At 33.4% G+C, this 21,964-nt stretch overlaps 1 protein-coding gene across 1 annotated transcript in view; it reads left to right on the forward strand.

Moving 5' to 3' along the window:
• DNAH8 (dynein axonemal heavy chain 8) overlaps positions 1-21,964 on the forward strand; it is a 148,202-nt gene that overhangs the window by 83,002 nt on the left and 43,236 nt on the right. The window contains exons 54-67 of the mRNA XM_054820742.1: positions 1,672-1,806; positions 4,469-4,591; positions 6,301-6,514; positions 7,023-7,132; positions 7,663-7,826; positions 10,873-11,065; positions 11,460-11,582; positions 13,191-13,321; positions 13,673-13,826; positions 14,259-14,423; positions 14,996-15,222; positions 15,612-15,730; positions 19,757-19,860; positions 21,558-21,734. Of these exons, the coding sequence (XP_054676717.1) occupies positions 1,672-1,806; positions 4,469-4,591; positions 6,301-6,514; positions 7,023-7,132; positions 7,663-7,826; positions 10,873-11,065; positions 11,460-11,582; positions 13,191-13,321; positions 13,673-13,826; positions 14,259-14,423; positions 14,996-15,222; positions 15,612-15,730; positions 19,757-19,860; positions 21,558-21,734 (2,139 nt within the window). The remainder of the gene's footprint in view (positions 1-1,671; positions 1,807-4,468; positions 4,592-6,300; positions 6,515-7,022; positions 7,133-7,662; positions 7,827-10,872; positions 11,066-11,459; positions 11,583-13,190; positions 13,322-13,672; positions 13,827-14,258; positions 14,424-14,995; positions 15,223-15,611; positions 15,731-19,756; positions 19,861-21,557; positions 21,735-21,964) is intronic.

Consider the following 21,964-nt stretch of genomic DNA (forward strand, 5'->3'; position numbering starts at 1 on the left):
TAATATGCAATATGAAGAGAAAGCAGAAATAAAATACTTGCTATCAAAATATCAGCTTGAAACAAGCATTTTCTGCACCTTTAATTTGAATAAGCCATCAGCGAGGATTAAAAATACTTCAAAAAATACAAATATATATAGTGAGGCATACATTAAGATAGTATGAGTTGTAAGAGCCAAAAGTGCCATATCAGAAGAATCAAATACTGCAGTTGTAAATACTGCAGAGATAAGGAGACAGAATAATTATATTCTCATCAAAAGGGAGTTTGTTTCCAATAATAAAACAGTCAGTAAGGGGAAACAAATTTTGGGAAAAATTCTAAGATTTTCTGACTGTTTTGTGAACATCCTAACCTAGAATCTGCTTTGTCAAAGCTTGATATCCTAACTAAGTGATTTAAAGGCCCTATGCAAGAAAAATCATCTTGTTAAAAGTATTCTGAAAAACATGCATTGGTTTTCATATTCCTCCATGGATGTTTAAGAAAAAGAATCAAGCATGTCCATGACAGGCAGATGATAAAATTCAGAACAAAAAGCACAGGTCAAATTTGGTTCCAATTCTGAAAAACATACTGCTGTATGAGTCTGTATCCACAGACTCTTTAAGGATCCAGAAGGACTTTCTTGCTAAGTCAGTTTATGTCAGCACAATTAGGCTGGGGAACCCGAGTAACAGACTTAGAATTCCAATTTAGGAGAAGAGGAGGAGTGCATAGGAATCAGTGTTCTTTTGAGGAAAGTTGAAGAATAACTGCCTGCTTTGAAAACAGGTTATTTTCCTTTGCTGCTGTTAAGTAGGAGTAGTTCTCAGCTCCTTTTTCAGAATTTTGCTGTTAAATTGCTTCCTCTCCTACCAGTTTCACTGGCCTAACAGGGGACATGAGCAGTACAATATTCACTGCAAATCACTTTTATGTATCTGCTTGCACATTCAATTTGGAGAAAAAGATTGAATCAGGTATTTTAGACAATATAAGAAAATATAAGAGGAGCTTCTAAAAGATGAAAACCCAACAGCCTTTTATCCATCTAATTGTTTCCTACCTTTACTAACATTTACCATAAAGCCATAGCTATTTCTGGGTCAGTTAAGACTTCTGTACACAGTTCAGTATCTGTTATTCTTACTTGCAATTATCATTACATCATGTCTCTCCAGACCTTTAGAGTATCTCTTTTAGTAACGTGCTTGAGAGGGGATATAGCTAAATCTAATCTATACTGTATTGTTGCTTTAAGGACAGTGCTGGGAAGAAGAAACAATCCTTCCATTACAAGCATGTTTCACAAAGGCTACCTATAGCAAAAGCAAATAGTAGAAATTTTATATTCAAATTAGATGCCAGAGACTACTTTCCATTATAAAGAAAGCCTTCTTAGGGTCATTCACTGCAGCAGTGTAAGAAAGTGCAAGAAGAACCTCTAGTACATTTTCACTTCATCCTTTTTCTTTTGACTGTAAATAATTTGTCTTGGAGAATCTGGGTCAGATGAAAGACACATACTGTGTCACTGCATGTGGAGACACAGGAAAAACCTACCTACCAGAATAATATATCATTCAAAATTAGACACAGAAAGTATCCCTTTCTCTAAAATAGGTCTGTTATGCATATTTAATTATAAGTTTTGATACTACTTACGTGATTTAAATATTTGTTACAGGCAGTTTTGCTCACAGGAGAACAGGGGACTGCAAAGACAGTCATGGTTAAGGCATATGTGAAGAAGTATGACCCAGAAGAGCATTTGTCAAAATGTTTAAACTTTTCATCTGCCACAGAACCATTTATGTTTCAGGTAAAAACATAGATTTTAAGCAATTCTTGCGTATTGTTTCCTTGCTAAGTATTTCAAGTGTACTTAATTCTGATGATAAAAGAAGTGATTTAGAAATAAAGTCTAAAGGATCTTTTTCCTCTAAGTCACTTAAATACTTCAGAAAATTCTATAAAAAATAATTTTTGCAGGTCAGAATACAGCCACTCACATAGAGATACATATATTTATGTTTGCTGTGTGCTTTTTCATTACAGAATTCTAAGAATCCATTTTTTGCTGAAGACCTTACCTTTTCATTTTAGATTAATGAAAATTTTTGGTTATACTTCTTCAGTTTTTTCCTGATTCTTTTTTTTTTTCCTCAGCTCAGGAGTGACTACAGCATCAGAAATCCAATCTTTAAGGTCCTCCAGCAAGGCAACTTTGTAGAGATTTCCCTTTCATGATATAACTGCTAAACAATCCATATAAACAGAAACAAATACTACAGATAGTTTTTTCAAGTGATTGAAAAGATGATTTGTATCACTGTGCTATGATTCAATGCTACTAATTTGCTAGGATGTGATCCTGTCAATTGAATCATCTTCATTACCTCTTCAAAGCAATGAATTCATGGTGAAAATCCACCCGTAGGATAAAGCAATCATCCTGGAATATTTCTTGATTAAAAAATCTGCTCATGGAGAAGATCTTACAAACTCCATCCCAAAATCAAGCAGGTTTTTTTTTTTTTTAGAAGCTAATGTAAATGTTAAGAAAATGGTGAAAATTAATGGCTTAAATACCTAATTTTTTTAAATTCCAAACTCGCAGAATATCTGCTGGGCTTTTCTGTTATCTATAAGATCTCTGGCCATGGTTTATATCAAACCGTGAGACGGAATAAGGCAGGCATCCTTTCATGCATGCAAAATTAATTGAACAGTCAGTATCTCTGTCTCAGTGTCCTTTACTTAGTGCGTTATGGGTCCCTAGAACATAACTGTCTTGAAAACAAATCCAGACTTCCTTGTCTCTCGTACAGAGTCTGTGAAAGGATCTTATTGTGTCTTGTCTCTGCTACAGTCCTGTAGTACCTCAGAAGATATGCTCTTTCTTTTCAGCTAGCTGGCTGAACACATAGCTCGCTCTGTTGATTTCTGAGAGATGTAGCAGAAAAACAGTTAAAATGCTTCTAAATACCTGAAAGAGCCACACTCAAAATAGTTTGGGTTTTGTTTTTTTAATTTTAAGTCATCATTCTTAATTTTAAGTCATCATATTTGAAAGATTGGGTGATTTTGGATGTGTTAGATGTGCTACAAATTTCTTCATTTGTTATGTAATCGCTTTCTTTCTCTTAGCAGTTTCTCTTTTTCACCTTAATTACATATCTCCAAAATGACGTATTAATGCTAACAATGTTCTATATGTGTTTGTCTTAGAACACTCAGCTAATTATTTTCTTTTGTGAAAAAGCAGGACAAGAACATTGGACAAACCTTGTATCTGCTATCTGCTTCAAAAATGCTATTAATAATTCTATCTGTAGGACAGCACATGCCACATTACTCCTATAGGATGATGTTTATGCTTGTAAAACTAAAAAAATATTTGTCTAAGGAAAACATTTGCTTGTAAAGTATTTTTTCTGCCATTGTTTATGTTCCAAGTACCTTTAGAAAGACTGTAGAGCTGTAGAAAATTGAAGATATATTTTAATTACATATCAACGTCTTATTAGTTTATTGCATCCTGATTCTTACTTAGTTCAAAACTCAGTCTTAAAAGATTATTGCCACTAAAATGTTAAAATATTGCATTACTTAGCTTAGAAGACATTTGGGAAATCATTGTAAAAGAAATCTAAATTGCCTCTATATGATCTGCAGTTGTACTGCAAGTATAAAACAATTGAGCTTAGCTCAGGGAAATCCAAAGCAATTGTATTTTTCAGATAGTGCATGACAATCTCTCTGAAATCAGATTCCATTCCTCTCCAGAGCAACCCTTTGGAAGGGAGATTCTTAAATGCCTTTCTAAATATGTCCAATATTTATAAAAATTATGCTGTAGATGATGAAAATATTATTTCTGCTTGTTGATATTCTAGCTTGCTCATAATTAATACAATTTTGATTAATCCTCCATTTCTCAAAATGTTTGTGCTATCTTCCCAATATTTCATACTGATTTGTGAAGCAAGAGGGAAAAAAAAGGATATGCAACAGAATTCATAACTTCTGATCTGTTCATGTTCTTTTCTCTTAGCAGTCTCTCTTGCATTAATCCTGACATGTTTGAAGACTGAAATACAATTCACAAGTAGATGTAATATTTCATACAGAGATAATGTGTCAGATTAAAATTAATGTCATTTTAGTTTGGTGACTGTAAGATAATAATGGCTTCAATGCTGATAATGAAATAATAATTTCCAAATTTGAAAACTTTTTAAAAATTCTGCTAGCTAGAGGTGGGTTGCAGGAAATAGTCCTAAGCCTGGGGAATTGCATAGGAATGAGTGTGATGAACAGGACAATAGGGTTCTTTAATGATGAATCAAAGATGAAACTACTAACAAAAAGAGGAAATCACTGGATAAATGCTGTTACAGAAAGCAATAAGTAACATTTTTTTAACAATATGTTTTAAGTATTATGTTATATGTAAAACAAGAACTTTCTTTAATTTTTAGAGGACAATAGAGAGTTATGTGGACAAACGCATTGGAAGTACTTATGGACCTCCTGGAGGCAGAAAAATGACTGTATTTATTGATGATATCAATATGCCATTTATCAATGAATGGGGAGATCAGGTAAACTGCTTTTTAACAAATACGACTTATTCTTGTATTGTTGTGCTTTATTTTTTGTATACATGGGAATCAGTGGACTTCCTCAATATTTTAATTAAGCATTAATTATTGGAAAAGCTTCTAATTATGGTACACTGATAAAGAAAAAAGGAGAGAAAATTAGATTTACTCGATGAGACATGTAGGATAATGGTGTCATATCTTACATTATCTCCACTTTCTCATATTTTTGTAAGACTAAATAAAAAGCATTGCTGTACTAAAGTGCCATATTAATAAGTTCAAGATTGATATTAATTTGAGAGTACCAGTAAACAAGCTTTCTGCAAAATGAAAGAGATACCTTGAAGAAAGTAATAGATGCTGTGTCCAAATTCAAGGGTAACATATTGGCCTGCAAACTGGATTAAAGATTTTTGGCTTTTGATGAGCCCATCTATAACTTGTTTGTGTAACGTTCATATGCCTGTACAGACCCAAAATCAGGCAAAAGTGTCTCACAGTTCTTTAGGTCTGCTAGGTCTTCTGGAATGTTTATTCTAACATAAAGACTAAGTATGTTTACATTACTTTTTTTAATTTGCTCAGAGTAAATAACAAATTAGAAACCTGGGGCCTCTGTGCACTCTTGAATGCTCAGGCTCTCTGGCTTCTGTGAGGCTCACAGTTTGGAGTAAGGCTGCTAATAGCATCGAGCTGGTTTGTTAACAGTGTGGGTGGTAGATCTGGTTGTGAAAGTGGGCTTGTATTTAAGTGGCAGTATGGATCTAAGTGAGTCTATGTAGACTGTATAGTTCCTCCTTTCTAAAGTGAAGAGCTGTTTTTTGTCAAAATGGAAGCCAAGCATGTGTTTTTAGTGTCTCTGAAATGGGATCTGGCCTTCTACCTAAATGCCAATATACATCAATTCTTTACTCTCAGTTGAGAGAACTTCATTTAAAAAAAAAAAAATGAAACTAGAATTGAATAACACACTGAGCTGCTTGACTGTAGTCTAGAACATAGGTGGTTGTGTTTGCGGAAAAGCCCTCACAGGCCCAGGCAGTGTTCAATAACAGGAAGAACCTCCACTAGGTCTTCGACTATGGCCCCAACACATTGCTGAACTATTTTTAATGGGATGATGGTTTGTGACCGGTGTGTTGCTGCATATTGTGTGGCTTTGTTAGGGTATGTGAGCACATAAGGCTGGCTGAATATCGTTGGAGCAGTTGCTATGGGGGCAAACTCTGGTGCCTTCTGATCCATATAGGATCTGTAGAGTGGACTGTAGAGTGGATAACCTTTTCAGAATAAACAGCTTTCTGTTTCAAAAAAAGAATTAGTTGTTTTGCTTTGAATGAGGCCAAAGAAAGAACTGAAAAGCATAATTTGAACATCTGGAGCTGAATGTCCAGCAGCAAAATATGGAACAAACCATTTTTTTTCCAGTTCATCACCTTAACTTTATTCAGTCAAAAGGCGTACAAACATACTTTGTTGATATTATCTGGTAGTACAGATCTGATAGAAATTTCCTGCTGTTTAAAATCACATAAACCAAGATCTCCTATATGACTAAGGAAGATAGTTTAATCTGAGTTTAGATTCAAGTGAAAACTTCTCTAGGGATTAGTGATAGAGTTACAAGAAGAAATTAAATTATCAGGATGCATTTTTTTCTTTTCTTGTTTGGATTTCTAATTTGTACAAGTTACATAAACTTACAGGTAACAAATGAAATTGTTCGTCAGATGATGGAAATGAAAGGAATGTACAGCTTGGATAAACCTGGAGACTTCACTACAATTGTAGATATACAACTAATAGCAGCAATGATACATCCTGGAGGAGGCCGTAATGATATTCCCCAACGTTTAAAAAGACAGTTTTGTATATTCAATTGTACATTGCCATCCAATGCATCCATAGACAAAATTTTTGGTAATTCTTTCTCTTGTTGTAGTATAATTTTTTTTTTTCCATAATTAACTTAAAATGTATAAACGTCCAAATTCAGAGTGCTTCCAGTGAAACAATTGAAGCTGTATTACAGCAAAAAATAGTGACATGGAAGGGAAATTAACCCCTTTAAATGCTTGTCTTTCTAATTTTGGACAAGCAAAATAATAAGAAAGTAATGGCATTTTCTGGAAGAATATGAGCACTCCTATTACTATGTAGGTCACCATTCCACCTCTGTACTGTCTGAAATGCCCTCTGTTGCTAAAGTTCTCAATTCTGTTAACTTTGCCAATACAGTATATTGTTAAAAACCAGTAGTTGCTGCCAGTTGTTTCTACACTGGTTCAGAAAAGCCATGGACAAGTGTGAAAAAAATTATTTCATTTGTAATTTAAAAGCAAATTAATGTTTTAAATAAGTACTTCTATGTCTTGCTCACAACCTACCTTATTATATCCTACAACTTGAGACTAATTGTATATTGCAGGTATTATTGGTTGTGGATACTTTCATTCATGTAGAAAATTCAACCCTGAAGTATGTGATATGGTGCAAAAATTGGTCCCAACGAGCAGAATATTGTGGCAGTGGACCAAGGTATAAATTATGGGGAAAACTTTATCGCAGTCAGTCTGAACAAAATGCCTGTTAGTGTGATTTAGGCACATATTCCTTACGAAATATCTATAAAAAGAATAAAAAACAACAGGAGACACATGGCTAAAAAAGTTTTGGAGATACAATCTGGAAAATATCAGATTTCAGTATACAAGACAGATGAATGGAAACTCCTATAGTTTTATTCATGTTACCCAAAGCTTTAATCACTATAGCTAAGGAAGAGGGAGTGAAATTCTTTATAAATTATAATTTTTAATTATAAAGCCCAGAGCAACATATGAAATAATTATAAGACTTGGGATTTTACATTTAGTGCTAGATCCTGCTGCCAAACAAATGAGATTTCTTTGACTTCTTAGAAGGAATTTGACCACAGTATTATGTGTGGAAAATTAGCAGTTTTGTTGTTTAGATTTTGTGTTATTAATTATAAATTTATAATTCATATTATTCTTGATTCCTTCTAAATGTTACTGATTTTGAATATTAACAATATTTTTCTTTAGACAAAAATGCTGCCTACGCCATCTAAATTCCACTATATCTTCAATCTTCGAGACCTTTCTAGAATTTGGCAAGGAATGTTAACTATAAAGGCAGAAGAATGCAACAGCAGCACTGTCCTCCTAACACTTTTTAAACATGAATGTACCAGGGTAATTGCTGACAGGTATAACAACAATGGCATTTTGTATTTAGTAGGTTTAACCATTTACTTCTTTTATGCTCATACATATGTAAAACTTTTTAATATGATAAACCTTATTAGGCCAATATGAAAAAAAATTGTCTTATTTTACATGCAGTCTGCATTGGGGTGTTATCCCAACAAATGTCATGCTACATACTGATAGATCAGACTAGTAATTGGATGGAGAACTCCAAAATATATGCATATCCTATGTTCTAACCTACATTTTAATCTTTTTTTCACTTATCTTTGGCTGCACTCAGCCAGTTCCTCTGTAAAAAAGAGGATTGTATGGTGTCCTAAATTGATACACAGACAATAATTTAAAATTGCTTTGACCTCCTCACAGAAAAAATTGTCACATGCCTATGATTAAAAAATGGCCCATCTCTTCTCAATCTCCTTTAAAATATTCGTAAAACAGATGCAGTAATGAGCTCTATGTGCTAAAGATCCAGTAATATTTTTTTGTATTTACAATGTTTCAATTTCTTGTGAAATTCTAGGTGTAGTACTGTAGCTGCAAGTAAAAACTTCATGTATACCCACCCCTGCTGTGGATTTTCATGAATATAATTCTTTCTTATTCTGATGCCCTGAGGAAGGGTCTTCATGATTTTTATAAGATGAAAGCATTGATTAAAGCATTGAAGCTCAATGTTGACCCTTACAAATATGTATGTGTATTTTATTACACTGCATTTACTTTATAAAGCTATCACAAAGTGAAAGTAATGAAAAATGTTTTGCCATGTACACAAAAGGGCATGTTATATTGCTTTTGCTTCTAATTAGACCTGAAGGCCTTGTATTGGCCAGTTCTTAGGAGTTACCTGCTGTGACCAGAATTTTTTTCAATATTCAACATGGTTGCAGAACTCTAAAATGGAATTTATGTATTTTAAGATGCCGACTACATAAATGCAGTCTGGTGCAGATGATTTGGCATGGTAGCCGGCAAAATGTATACACAATGACTGCATTGTAGTCAAGCGCTGTCAGGCTTAATCACTATCACTCCAGTAACTTGTCAAAAATAAAGCAAAGAGCAAAGGTATAAAAGAATTGTAGGGAATTCCATCTCTCTCTTCAAAAGATAAGAGGGACAAAATGAAATCCTCTGAAGTATACATTGGTATGTGGACTTTAGCATGTACTCAGTTGAAACAGAAAGAAAACAAGATGTATAAAACTTAGAGATGAATTACACATTGCCAAAACTGATGGATGAAACAGCTTCCCTCCATTTCAAGTAAATGTTAGAAACCATTCCAAACAAAACATAGACCATAGTTAACCAGTTTTGTTTAACATCCCTATCTGTATCTTCTGGAATCCCTCATTTTCTTCCATGAGAGCTCTGAATCAGCAGGCCCCAGGAAGGTGCATTAACAAACTTAGGAGCCAAGGAAGTAAGATTGCTGTTATGACCAGTTCCAATATCCCAGAGGAACTATAATTTTAAAATCCTGCTCACTTTCTCTTCTCTCCCTAAATACATATGCTGAGTTCAGAAAATGCATACAGGAAATCTAAAAGGAAATCTTATCCATCAGTTGTCAAGAATATAAAAATGAAGGCCAGAGTTTTCTGCTGAATTTAATAGTTATTTCTCTATAATCTGAGAAAGCCTACTCAGTGTAAATCCACTACAAAGTCTAACATTGCTGATATTTCTAAGTGCCTGAACTACCATATAGCATACAAACATACAAATTACCTTAAATCAATGTATATGTATTTATATGTACAATAGAGTGCTGTTGATATAAAAAGGGGGAAAATGTTGTAATTTTAATTTGAAGTTAGGATCATATCCACTGATGCAAAAGTGTCATACAGCTTTGAGTGTATTATTTTCTGCTTTAAAGTTAGGAGCAATATCACTGACATTTACTGAAATGGGTTTTTTTTAAATTATTTATTTGTTGTGGGGAATTTAAAAACACATGGAAGATATGTATTTGTACATATATGTTATGTATTCGAGAAAGGGCGAGAGTGAGCATAGTCACACAGTCTCTTCTTCCATGCTGCTTTTAGATGCCATAGTGGTTGGTATTATTATGTCATCACTAAGAACTTCTAACAATAATGAAGTATATAATACATATCTACACTTCTTTAGTATTCTTTGTCTTATTTGAAAACTCAGAGCACTGTGTACAGGTTTTTTATGTTTGTCCTATTTTCCTCTCAGTTGTATCACTGAAAAAGAAAAGAAGTACAGATGAAAATTATTATTTTTTTTTTCCTGTAGTTTGACATTCACAGTTGGCATTCCTTTTTTCTGGAGTTGAGATGGTTCTTGCCTTTTATGTTTACCAGCTACTGCTGAGTATCATTCTTGATTGCTTCTCAGATAATCACAGTAGCCAAAGATCTCAATCTGTATTAAAACCGTCTTGAATCTATCGATGGGAGCAGATACAGTTGTTTAAACAATGCAATGTCATCACTAATATTTGTGTTAGCAGACTTTATTTCAATCTGCATTACTCCTCCCCCTGCCCCCCTATATCCCCCTCTATTAATTATGGATTTTGGTGTAAGAGGGATTGAGAATCAAGTCAGGTTGTAGTGACATATACTGTCGTCCTTTCACTATTCCTTATCTCGTTGCAGTTTCATAGGCAGTACTGTAATAACATAAATTATGCTGTTCTGCTGCAGGTTGAAAGATGATAAAGGTCACTTAGCCATGGTTATTTGGGAAATCATTCAACCTTTTTCATCCTTTTTCATTTGAGAAACTAAATGGTCTGTCATTGCCCATTTCTAGGAGAAAGTTGGAAAGTCGTTTCTGTGTTTTATGTGATTAACTATTATACTTCAGAGTATGGAAGCATTTAATTTCTGTGAATGTTGCCTAATCCATTTCTGTGACTGTTGTCTAATATGTGTTGCCTAATATGTATTTTTCTTTGAAAAGCTACAAATTTTTTTTTAGTATTTAATTACCTGTTTTTCTCCCTCTATAACTAGAAACCATTTAAAAAAATATATACTAATCTATGATTTTTAGATTTATTACTCCTGAAGATACAGCCTGGTTTGATAAGACTATTACTAAAGCAATCGAGGAATATGTGGATACAGGCTTAACAGAAGTTCTCCAAGCTGAACCATATTTTGTAGATTTTTTACGGGAGATGCCTGAACCAACTGGTAATGAACCAGAAGATTTTGTGTTTGAAGCACCAAAAATTTATGAGGAGGTATTTCATTTTACACCTAAAGTACTAGGAACTGAAGTTTTCCTTTAATTATTAAGTATGTTATATTGCTGAACTCATATCATACCTACCACATTTTTTGTGAAGATATATCTAGATTTTTCTGGTTAGTATGTAATAAATAATTTTAGTGATGTTAAAGTTAATAATGCCTTATAAATGTAGTTTATTGATTTCTATTCTTCTTACTCCTTTTTTTCTCTACCATTAGCAGAAAATTTCTGCTGAAACACAACTACAATCTTCACTGTGAATTAAGAAGATAATCTCATTACGTGTGGCCAATACATGAACTCAAGTTTTTGTAAAATGTCAGTGCCGTTTTAAATTCTGAAGGGCTACACGAGTATTTTTACTGATTTTTTTTTTTTTCCAGATTCCAAGCTTTGAATTTCTTTGTGAAAAATTGCAAATGTATCAGAGACAATACAATGAATGTATAAGAGGATCATTTCTTGATTTGGTGTTTTTTAAGGATGCAATGACACATCTTATTAAGGTTTGGGGTTACTTTTTTATTAGTTTAACTCTTGCAACAGTGATTTGGTCAAGCTATGCTTAAAGGACACGTTCTGAAAAGTTATTCTTATCCTCAAACTTGCTTGCCATCTTTGCCTAGTCATTTTCCAGAACTAGGAAAGAGCTACAGTTATTTTACCTGTTTGCGTGTTTTGTAATAAATACCTTAAAATATATATTTGTTTAAGGTTCTGTGTATTCAGAGGTATGAAGATTTTCCTCAATAGGAAAGGTGAGGTCATAAAGAAGTACATTTATATTTTGTATATAGAATGATTTTTTGAATCATTAAGAATTCAGAGAACACTTCAAATGTATCTGTACCTGACAAGTGACGAAAATAACGTGAGGTAAATTCTAATTAGATGAGACACATGAAAAGAAATATAAATCAGGGCTGCAGTAGAATTAATGTGTAGGGTAGAGGAAAGTCTCAGTTTGCAATCAGTTGAACCCCTATTCAGAAAGGATTAATCTGAAGTCAGAATCCACTTCACAAGGGGGAAAAACCCAAAGGCTAAGTGTGAGATTTGTATGAAGCACTGTGCCTCAGGTTTCAGAAATTGTGTTAGTTATCTCAGGAATTACTTTAACCTAATGAGCTGTTTATTGAAAGGCACATAGAGGCCACAGTGAAACCAAAACAGGAGGAGATGTCTGGTTCTTCTCTAGTTGACCTCAAGTGAAGTAAATGATTTTGTTTGCTTTGCATTTAAACAGAAGAAAATAATTTTATTTTTAAATACAGTTAATATGATGCAGTTAGGTTCTAGAAAGGAGCGCTGCTGTCACTATGGTGACAATAAATTTAGTCACCCTCATAATTTCACATTTAGACTTCTATTTTAATATAGTTATCTGGATAGGCTCAGAGGAAACTGCATAAAACCAAAATTTCTTTGAAGGAAAAAATGAATAGAATCTGAAGGCTTGATGTGGATGCCAGTCTTTTGCATTTTGTACATAATTTACATGAGGAGCAAAGCAAGCTGTAGTATCTTGAAAGTAATAGTGCACTAACATATAATAAAAGCAAGAAAGATGTGATGCATATACAGCAGATGTGTAAAAAAGCAATAACATAGTAAATTTGTAATCCAGCTCTTGTACCTGAGAGACTTGTTAAGAAAACTATCTCAAAGGAAATGTTGAAGGTAGATAAAATAGAAGATAACACTAAATGATAGTTCAAATGTGTCCAAGTGTTTCAGACTCTCAAAATTAGGAATGTGTAAGTTTATTCTTCTAGCTAAAGGGGTTTTTTAATGCATATTTTTAAACACATTCAGGATGATGCCTTCGACATAAAATGGAACTCAAAACATCTCCCTTTAAATAAATCCTATGAGTATCTAATTATAACCATCCTATATTCTTGCATGCAGCTTTTTCATTAGCTACAAAAAAATCCTAAAGAATGTACAAGTGTTCTTCTGAGAGGAAAAATTTTCTGCAGGTATCCTTTTTAATAATATTTACATTATGCTCTATTAAATAAAGTGTAGAATATAGCAGATTTTTCATTTTGCTAATGAACTTTTTAACTTACATTTATTAATGAACTTTTCTTCCATTTTTTCCTATATAGATTTCTCGGATAATTCGGACAGCATATGGAAATGCTTTACTTGTTGGAGTTGGTGGTTCTGGAAAACAAAGTCTTTCAAGGTTGGCCTCCTTTATTGCTGGCTATAAAATATTTCAGATCACTTTAACCAGGTAAGAAATGCAAGAAATATATAAATCCATTTTATGCTATTGCTTTCTCTTTACACAGTCATAACTTTATGTTTTTAATAGCCTTTTTAGTTGTTGTTGTTGTTGTTGTTTTTTTTTATTTTGTCACCATTTAAAAATGTGGAAAACGATAAATTCTTATCATCTGGTTTGTATACAACATTAGATTAAGTTTAATCTGAAAAAGATGGACCATGTGTTAGCTATTCCTGAGCCAAAATATGTGTTTTTACCAAGGATGTTTGCACTAGCATTTATAAAACACTCTAATCTGAAAAGAGCAGTATTCTGAGTTGTTTTGAATTAACAGGTGATGTTTCTTATTTCTCCTAGATCCTATAATATAAACAATTTGTCAGATGATTTAAAACTCTTGTATAGAACAGCTGGAGCAGAAGGACAAGGCATCACTTTTATTTTCACTGATAATGAAATAAAAGAGGAGTCATTTTTAGAATATGTTAATAATTTGCTGTCTTCAGGCGAGGTAAGAGGCTCAACATGACATGAAACTGCAGGATTTGTTCTATTTATTTTGGTAATAAATTGTAGAATCAATAATGATTAATTCTAAAATATCTCAACTTTTGAAATAAGGAGTGCTCTTGGTATGGAGTTCCTTTATCTCTATTTCAGTGTAAGCCAGGAAAAGATAAGGAGCTGTGATGGGTATTTCAGTAGCCTTTATTAAATGAGTATTCGCTGGCCAGTCAAGATCTCTATTCTTTCTGAGTTAGACTTCCTAGTTTTTAATGGAGTTGCATGAAGTCTAAATCAGGGACAAATTTGGGTTTTAATGTGTCTAAATTATATATACGCAGAGAGAGAGATACAGATGTAAACAGACAAATATATGTAAACTTTATAATAATTACATCCATGCAATTTAATTTCTTATCAATTTTAATTTTATAAAAAGATTTCTAATTTATTTGCTCGTGATGAATTGGATGAAATGACCCAAGGATTAATACCTGTGATGAAAAAAGAGATGCCTCGGTGTCCTCCTACCTTTGATAATCTTTATGAATATTTTTTATCTCGGGCAAAGAAGAACTTGCATGTTGTCCTATGCTTTTCTCCAGTAAGTTTTTTCTTCATATCTGTCTTCCTTACTTCCATTAGCAAACTGTCCTATAAGATGTGACAGGATTATTCAAGCTTTATATTTTAAGGAGATTTAAAGACACATAAAAAGATCAGTAAAGTCTGGTTATAATTGCTGAGATAATAAAAGTAATAGTACAGTTGTCAGAACTTAGAAACAAAACACTGAAAAATTAAGTAATTCCTTAAATGTTAAAGTAATTTTTATTTTTTTCCTCCTGGCGTATTATTTCCTAATACAAATCAATGAATGTATCTTTGTGAAATTCTTGCTTGAAAACCAAGAATTTAATGGAAATTAAAAGAAATTAATTGAAGTTTTAAACTATTAAGAAAAATTTATATTTTTTCATGAACTTCTTTCTTCAAATTTCATAAAATATTGAATGTTGGAAATTTAGCAAAATGCTTAAAGAAAAAACTGTGCAGTGTGTTATAAGCAGAAAATTAGCAAGAAAAAATAGATTATTTAGTTGTTTGTATGAATTAAACATTTTGATGGACCTGATTAAGTATCATATTGTAAATTAACAGTATTCCTCTCCTTAGGTTGGTAAGAAGTTCCGTGCACGTTCTTTGAAATTTCCTGGTCTCATATCAGGGTGCACCATGGATTGGTTCAGTCGATGGCCCAAGGAAGCTCTTGTAGCTGTAGCCAGTTATTTTCTTTCAGAATTTAATATGGTTTGCTCTGCATCAGTTAAAACACAAGTAGTGGAAACCATGGGTCTCTTTCATGATATAGTTTCAGAAAGCTGTGAGAATTATTTCCAGAGGTAATATTTTATACAAATGCAATAATTAATCCCAAAAGTATTGCTACTGACAGTGTATTTTGAACTTATTCTGTTATATGAATTAATAAGTGTCTTTTAAGGCTAATAGCAAAATAAATCTGCTATATCAATATATGCAAAGGCCATGAAAAATATTTACTACTATGTTGCAAATTCATTATCTTCTTGCCCACTATTCAACAATCTTTAACACTGCTTATGTGGATAAAAACAATATAATTGGAAATAAGGGTTTGCATTATCAAGAAATTTGATTTTGATTGTATTAAAGACTTGGTTTATATAATTTGTTTCATTGGAAGTAATCAAATGGCCGTACATATCAAAAATATGTGCAAAGTTGATGTCGCCAATATACTCTGTTTTAGGTATCGAAGAAGAACCTATGTAACACCTAAATCCTATCTCTCTTTCATAAATGGCTACAAGGAAGTTTATACTGAAAAGTTAGAGAATATTAGTGAACAAGCTGAACGTATGCAAACTGGTAAGAAAAATAGGGATAAACGTTTATTTCCATATATGGCCTCAAATGATCATGTTTTTATTGGACTACTTATTCGGTGATCCGTTAAAATCAGTTCTGCTGGAACACAGCTCAAAACTAGTGGCATATGAGGACCATTTCCAAGCAGTCCAGCTATCACCAATTCACAATGATTCTCTTACAAAAGTGCCTCAAAGAATCTGGCAGCTTAATCATTCATCTCAGCATTATATTAAACTTTAATATTTCCAATTTAGCATTTGTAATAGAAAGTAGAACCTGAAAATGGCCAGAGAGAGCATCTGATTTACTGGTGTAGAGGGAGGTAGCTCTAAGCACAGTTATTAATTTACTTCTGGACTTGTCTATGGAAATTCTCACTATACAATCTGAGTGCTTCACAGTTGATTTATTTCAGATTTATGCTAGAGAATATGTAGCTTTTACTTGTGATCATTTTATAACTAGAGATCTGAAATACAGAAAACTACGATTGAAATTTTCTTCTAATTTGGGGTATCTGTTTAACCTCATTTTTGGCATTAGATTAGTACTTAATGGGTTCAGAATACATTTCCAGTTTTCTCCAGTTTGCATCTAGACATGCTTTTGTGAATCTACAAAGGCAACTGAACAGCTTAGGAAACTTGGTTTTTATGGGAAAAGGTAGTGTGTATCAATCTGACAGAATAGAGAATTCTACATGATAAGATTTTTCATACAAAGGTAAAAGGATGTAACATTTTGACAATGAACAATGATTAACAATGCAACTGGTACACTTCACATGAAGAAAAGAAAAGAATAAGAACATGTAGATAATTATTTTATTCACAAACTCTTAGCTGAATTAGAGTGGACTGTAGATGAGTAAGTGATCCTCAGTATTTTTACATTATGCAAATTTCCCTGTATGGATCTGTTGCCAGTTCTCAAAATTGGAACTTATCATTAGTCCTGCTTGAGATGAGGATAAAGTCTTAAGAGCCTTGAATAATTCTGAGGGTGGTAGTGGTGGTGGGTGTTTGTACTCTTTCTCCAGTTCTTCTGTTTTCAAATATAACTTAAAAGTAACCTCAGTAGCTTCAACACTGTCAAGAAAATATCACATGTAGATTTTCCTAGTTTTTCACATGATATTATCGCTAATTTCTTAAGTGATCTTCACAACAAAATGACCATGTACAAGTACATCTTCTACTGCAGCATCTTTATATCTTTGACGCTCAGAAAACCATGTCTGTCAGCTTATGGTCAATACTCACGCCAGTTAGAAAATACTCTAAATAGTTTCACTTGCATAGAAAGGATGTATTATAAAACAACAAAAATACTGGTCATCCCTGACTCCAAATGTTCTCCACTGTTTACTGCATCCTAAGGAACTTTCTCAAAAAGTTTGTTATGAATTATTTAGCTACTACCTCATACATCCATCCTTTAATCCTTAGTCTTTCATCACTTAATGTAAAAAAGATATAGAAGGTTAGAAAGATTAGCCTTGAAAGTTGTTTCAGTTTGTTAGATTATCCTGATATGGGATTTAAATTTTATGTTCAGCTGAGATAATGTCACTCTTTTAATATCCTTGTTGAAATGTTTTTCCTGTATGCAATGATGTCTGGGCCAATTCATGATGCTTTTAAAGCAGCAAAATTCTAAGAAATACCTTGATCAGTACTGTTTTCTAGAAAAGTCCCTGGCTCAAGCACATTGAAAGTATGCTTGTCAGCACTATAGTATCTATACAAGCAACATATTTTGAAAGATAGAAGTAATCTCTTTTCTGCTTTGTCACTTTGGGTGGAAAATCTTGTAAGAAAGATGAGGAAAAACCTGAGATCCAATGACAATTACAATTATTCCTGCATGCTTATCTTGTGTCTTCTCTCAGAATCCATCTGGGGAATCCATGGTAGAGCTCCACATGTGTAGATAATGTCTTACTATATAGAACTGTTGTTCTACAAGAAGACCTCAGTTTAGCTTTGGCAAAGTGGGCATGTCATCCATTTCAGTAAATTGTTGCTAGATCTCCTGCTAATTAAAAGTGACAGAAATTACATCCTTGAGGTGCTAACAGTACTGTGGCTTAGTATCTTAATAAAGATTTTTATAATTTTCCTATATTTGCTACTTTTTTGCAGTCATCATTCAGACAAGTCACAAAATATATTGTCAAAACATAAAGATTACTTTGATTCTCTCTGTAGGTTCAAAATATATGCTGACTTTTTAACTTGCTTTAGATAAATTGTAGGCGATATCAGTAAGGTTCTTGCATGGAGTTCTACACATCCCTCTGAAAAATACTATTCCTGTTCCTAATGCCTAAATCAGACATTTGTTTATGACTACAACCACTAAAAAAAATTATTTGCTGGCATGGTACTGCTGTTATGTTTCTTGTGATTGGAAGTATGCAGTGGACATGAAGGAGCTATAAAGGTTTCTTGTTTATAACAGAAATTCTTCAATTATTCTTGTTCTGCATATTCCCATTCTTTGTCCATCTTTCTTTTCACTCTAGGATTGTAGCAGGGAAAGCTAATTCACCAAAGGGTATTGCTTTCCCTTTCATAGCTTCTCTTTCAGAACTTTTTTTTACAGTGAAGTAACAACCATTTTGGAAATTGCTGTCAGTGGAGTGGGAGGGTGAGGGTAGAATGTTAGTGTGTATGTACCTCTACTCCTCAGAGTATTTTCGGAGGTGGTATATATCTGGGAAAAGGAAGCATTCTAAAACATCTCTCTTGTCTCCAAGTCAATGTCTTTCAGTGAATATACCTTTGAACTTTACTGTTGGGAGTGGCAAAATAACCTGTCTTTTGGCAGGGAATAATAAAAAGCCTGTAGAACTGCAGCAGCCTGATCATGAGGCAGCTGTGTCAGAAGAAATGTGCTAGGAGAGAATGCTTGTCTGTGTGAAATGTGGTAACAGAAAAGTGGAGAGACATCACAGAGAAACATTGCACATCAAATGTGTAACTGCAATGTGCTCTGATCCTAGCCCTTAGGGAGAGAGGGAGATAAGGGGAATGCTTCCAGGTGAATTGTAAGGTTTTAAGAGTCAGTAATGAAGAAAAGAGGAGAGGCTAGAGAGGCTTCAGCATGCAAAAAAATCTGTGCTGAAATCTATGAGCACGAGAGGAGAGGGAAAAAGAATGCATGGGAAAGACTGAATAATTACAGAGGGAACAACCTCATCTCTTTCTGGGCAACTGTTAGGGTGAGGCTGACCAGCCTCTATGGATGGTTGCTTCAGCATGTGTAAGAGTTGTGATGAGACTGGCCGTAAACCAGGTGGGCACAGATGATTTTATGAGCTTTTCTGCACATCTCTCACCAAGGACAAGAGAGGGTAAACAATATGCAGGAGCTGGAGATTGCACTCTTGCTGTGACCTTTGGGTCCACTTTTGGTGACTCCACTTCTTCCTACTTCTTTCTAGAAAGAACTGCCCATTGGAAGGCAGTTATGGATCTTAATATTTATGTTATTTCCTCATGCAGTGATGCAAATGCAGCATCAGTCTGATTTTGATTGTCCTGTGACGTTATGACACAACATATCCTTGACAAATGCACACATGTCCCCCCAGTGTTTTTTTTGTTGTTGTTGTTTTGGTTTGGGGTTTTTTTTGTTTGGGTTTTTCTGATTTTTTTTTTTTTAAGAACTCTATATAATGAGCATAATGATATATTTTATTGCAGGTAATATCCCAGCTATACACTTTTAGGTACTGTTTACAGCTATAACAAAGTAAAACCTAAGTATGGGTTTTTCTTTTGAAGAATCAAGCTTGTTTATAATAATTTTAAACCTTTAAACTTTAAATTACAATTATTTATATCCATAGTAAGCACAATCATGATAGTATGACTGCTTACACCTACTTTATGTCCTTTGCACAAATTTAAATGAGAACACAAGGTACAAGGCATTTAGTATCTAGAGCTAGATTGTGTTATCTAACTAGGAAAAAAATAGTTTTCATTTTTCTGAATTTTTTCTTTTACTTAATAGGTCTGTCTAAGCTGATGGAGGCCAGTGAATCTGTTGCTAAACTCTCTCAGGAGCTGGCTGTTAAGGAGAAGGAACTGGCTTTGGCATCTGCTAAGGCAGATAAAGTAAGTACTTGAGTGTTAGGTGGCAAAAGGCAGTGGATAGCACCAGGATATGTAGTGGGGTAAAGAGCTGTTGCAGAACTTTCTCATAATTTGTATAAGCCAAAAAAATGTGCATCATAGTCTAAAATGAGGTTTCACTCTTCTCTCTGTAGCATGTCAGTTCAGCATTTGCTTCTGAAAGTGAGGCACTTTAAGACTGCAACAGAGGTTGAGTGCGTTCCTGTTTTCCTCCCATTTCTTACCCACTCCTATAAGCATCATGTTTCATTTTTTGTTTCATAGGGTTTTTTTGTGTGCTTGATTGACTTTTATTAAATTTGGGGTTATATGTGCATTTATTTGCAGATAAAAAGTTAACAGATGATAACAAGACTTTACGATTTTGAAATTGCTTAGAAAAGAGTTCATCATAGTTCAATTTCATATTTTCTTTTTTAGATTAACAAGGTTTCAATGTGTTCATAAGGTTGGTGGTCTGGTAGAAATCTAGTTTCCAAAATAACTCTCTGGAAAGATATGTTAGGTATTAATATGGGTATTCTGTTTCCTGAGAGATACCATAATGCTATCATGGTGCATATTTAATATACACTGGAGAGCAAACTTTTGGCCAGTGATGGCTAAAGGACTACCTGCATTCTTCAAGGCCTTTTATCTTGTAAGAGAAAATTATGACTGAAAAGGATGAAATTACACTTCTTACATTTCAGAAGTACGATAGATGCTAGTAGGGTTCACTTTGTTTACTATTTACATTTGATATACATTTTGAAATAACTCTGGCAATCATTCACATAGCCTCTTGTTAACTTTTTTAATAGGGCACTATTTACGAGTCATCAAAAGTAGATGATGTATGGACAAATAATAAAACAGACTTTTATTTACACTACATGTAATATTGTTCATAGTCTATATATTTATTTCTTTCCATTAGTACTGAGCCCTATAAAAACCAGAATTGGATTTCACAAAAAAAGTATTGAGGGTTTTGGGGATTTTCTGTCACTTCTTTTATCACAGGTATTTGAGAGCATTATTTATGTTCTTGTAAATGTATATAGAGTACTAGCCTTGACCATATAGCTGATACTGGTCAAAAAACATTCTGACACCAACTGTATGTTGCACATGCACAAGAGAATTAAATATATGTACTGAAGAACCAGAAACAAATGAATAACTTCATTCTGTGAATTCACATGGGGTTGTTCTTTGAATAGACTAATTAAAAGTGAGTCTAAAGGAGTAAAAGAGAGGCTGACCATTGGTACAGATGGTTTTGCCATCTTCCATTAGTTTTATTAGCTATATTATTTTATCTGCAGAATTATAGTGAAAAATGCAAATACTTATTGTATTGAAAAAGTATAGGTTCAAATAGGATAAAAATCCACCATAGGATAAAAAACTGGCTTTAAAAGCCATGGAAAAGTCTTCTATCCATTATAAAAATAATTCATTTTTTGCTATCCAGCTCCTGATGAGAGACTCATACAATATTGTGAGGATTCTGTAAATTGTGTTAATTTTTATTCAATAATTGTATAATGCCATATATAGTTAGGGTTAGCTTTATATTTTTCTGTATAATAGCCTTTACATGTCTGTTTTCTCTTGTGTCTGATAACTTAATCACTTGTTTCACCATTTTGATTTATACATTTTATATATTATGTGTTTATTATCAATTTCAGGTACTAGCAGAAGTCACAGAAAGTGCTGAAGCTGCAGCTAAAGTAAAAAATGAAGTTCAAGGTGTGAAAGATAAAGCACAAAAATTAGTAGATGAAATTGATTTAGAAAAAGTGAAAGCAGAGAGTAAACTGGAGGCAGCTAAACCAGCATTAGAAGAAGCAGAAGCTGCACTGAATGTGAGTAAAATTCTTACATTTTGATTAGGTTAGTACTATTTGAGTCACCCATGAAAGAAAAGCTAGAGCCACCAATATGCAGTTGTCACTTGGTTTTGGCTGCTGTCACCAGCTCTTCACAGTTGGTGGTCATGTCTCTGAATATTTATGGAGCTCACATTTTGCTTTAAACACATAGAGATTATTTTATAGTATTTGTTCTGCTTCCACCCTAATAATTGATCATTATG

The sequence above is a fragment of the Grus americana genome, chromosome 3 (genome assembly GCF_028858705.1).
Source record: "Grus americana isolate bGruAme1 chromosome 3, bGruAme1.mat, whole genome shotgun sequence".
Lineage (NCBI taxonomy): Eukaryota > Metazoa > Chordata > Aves > Gruiformes > Gruidae > Grus > Grus americana.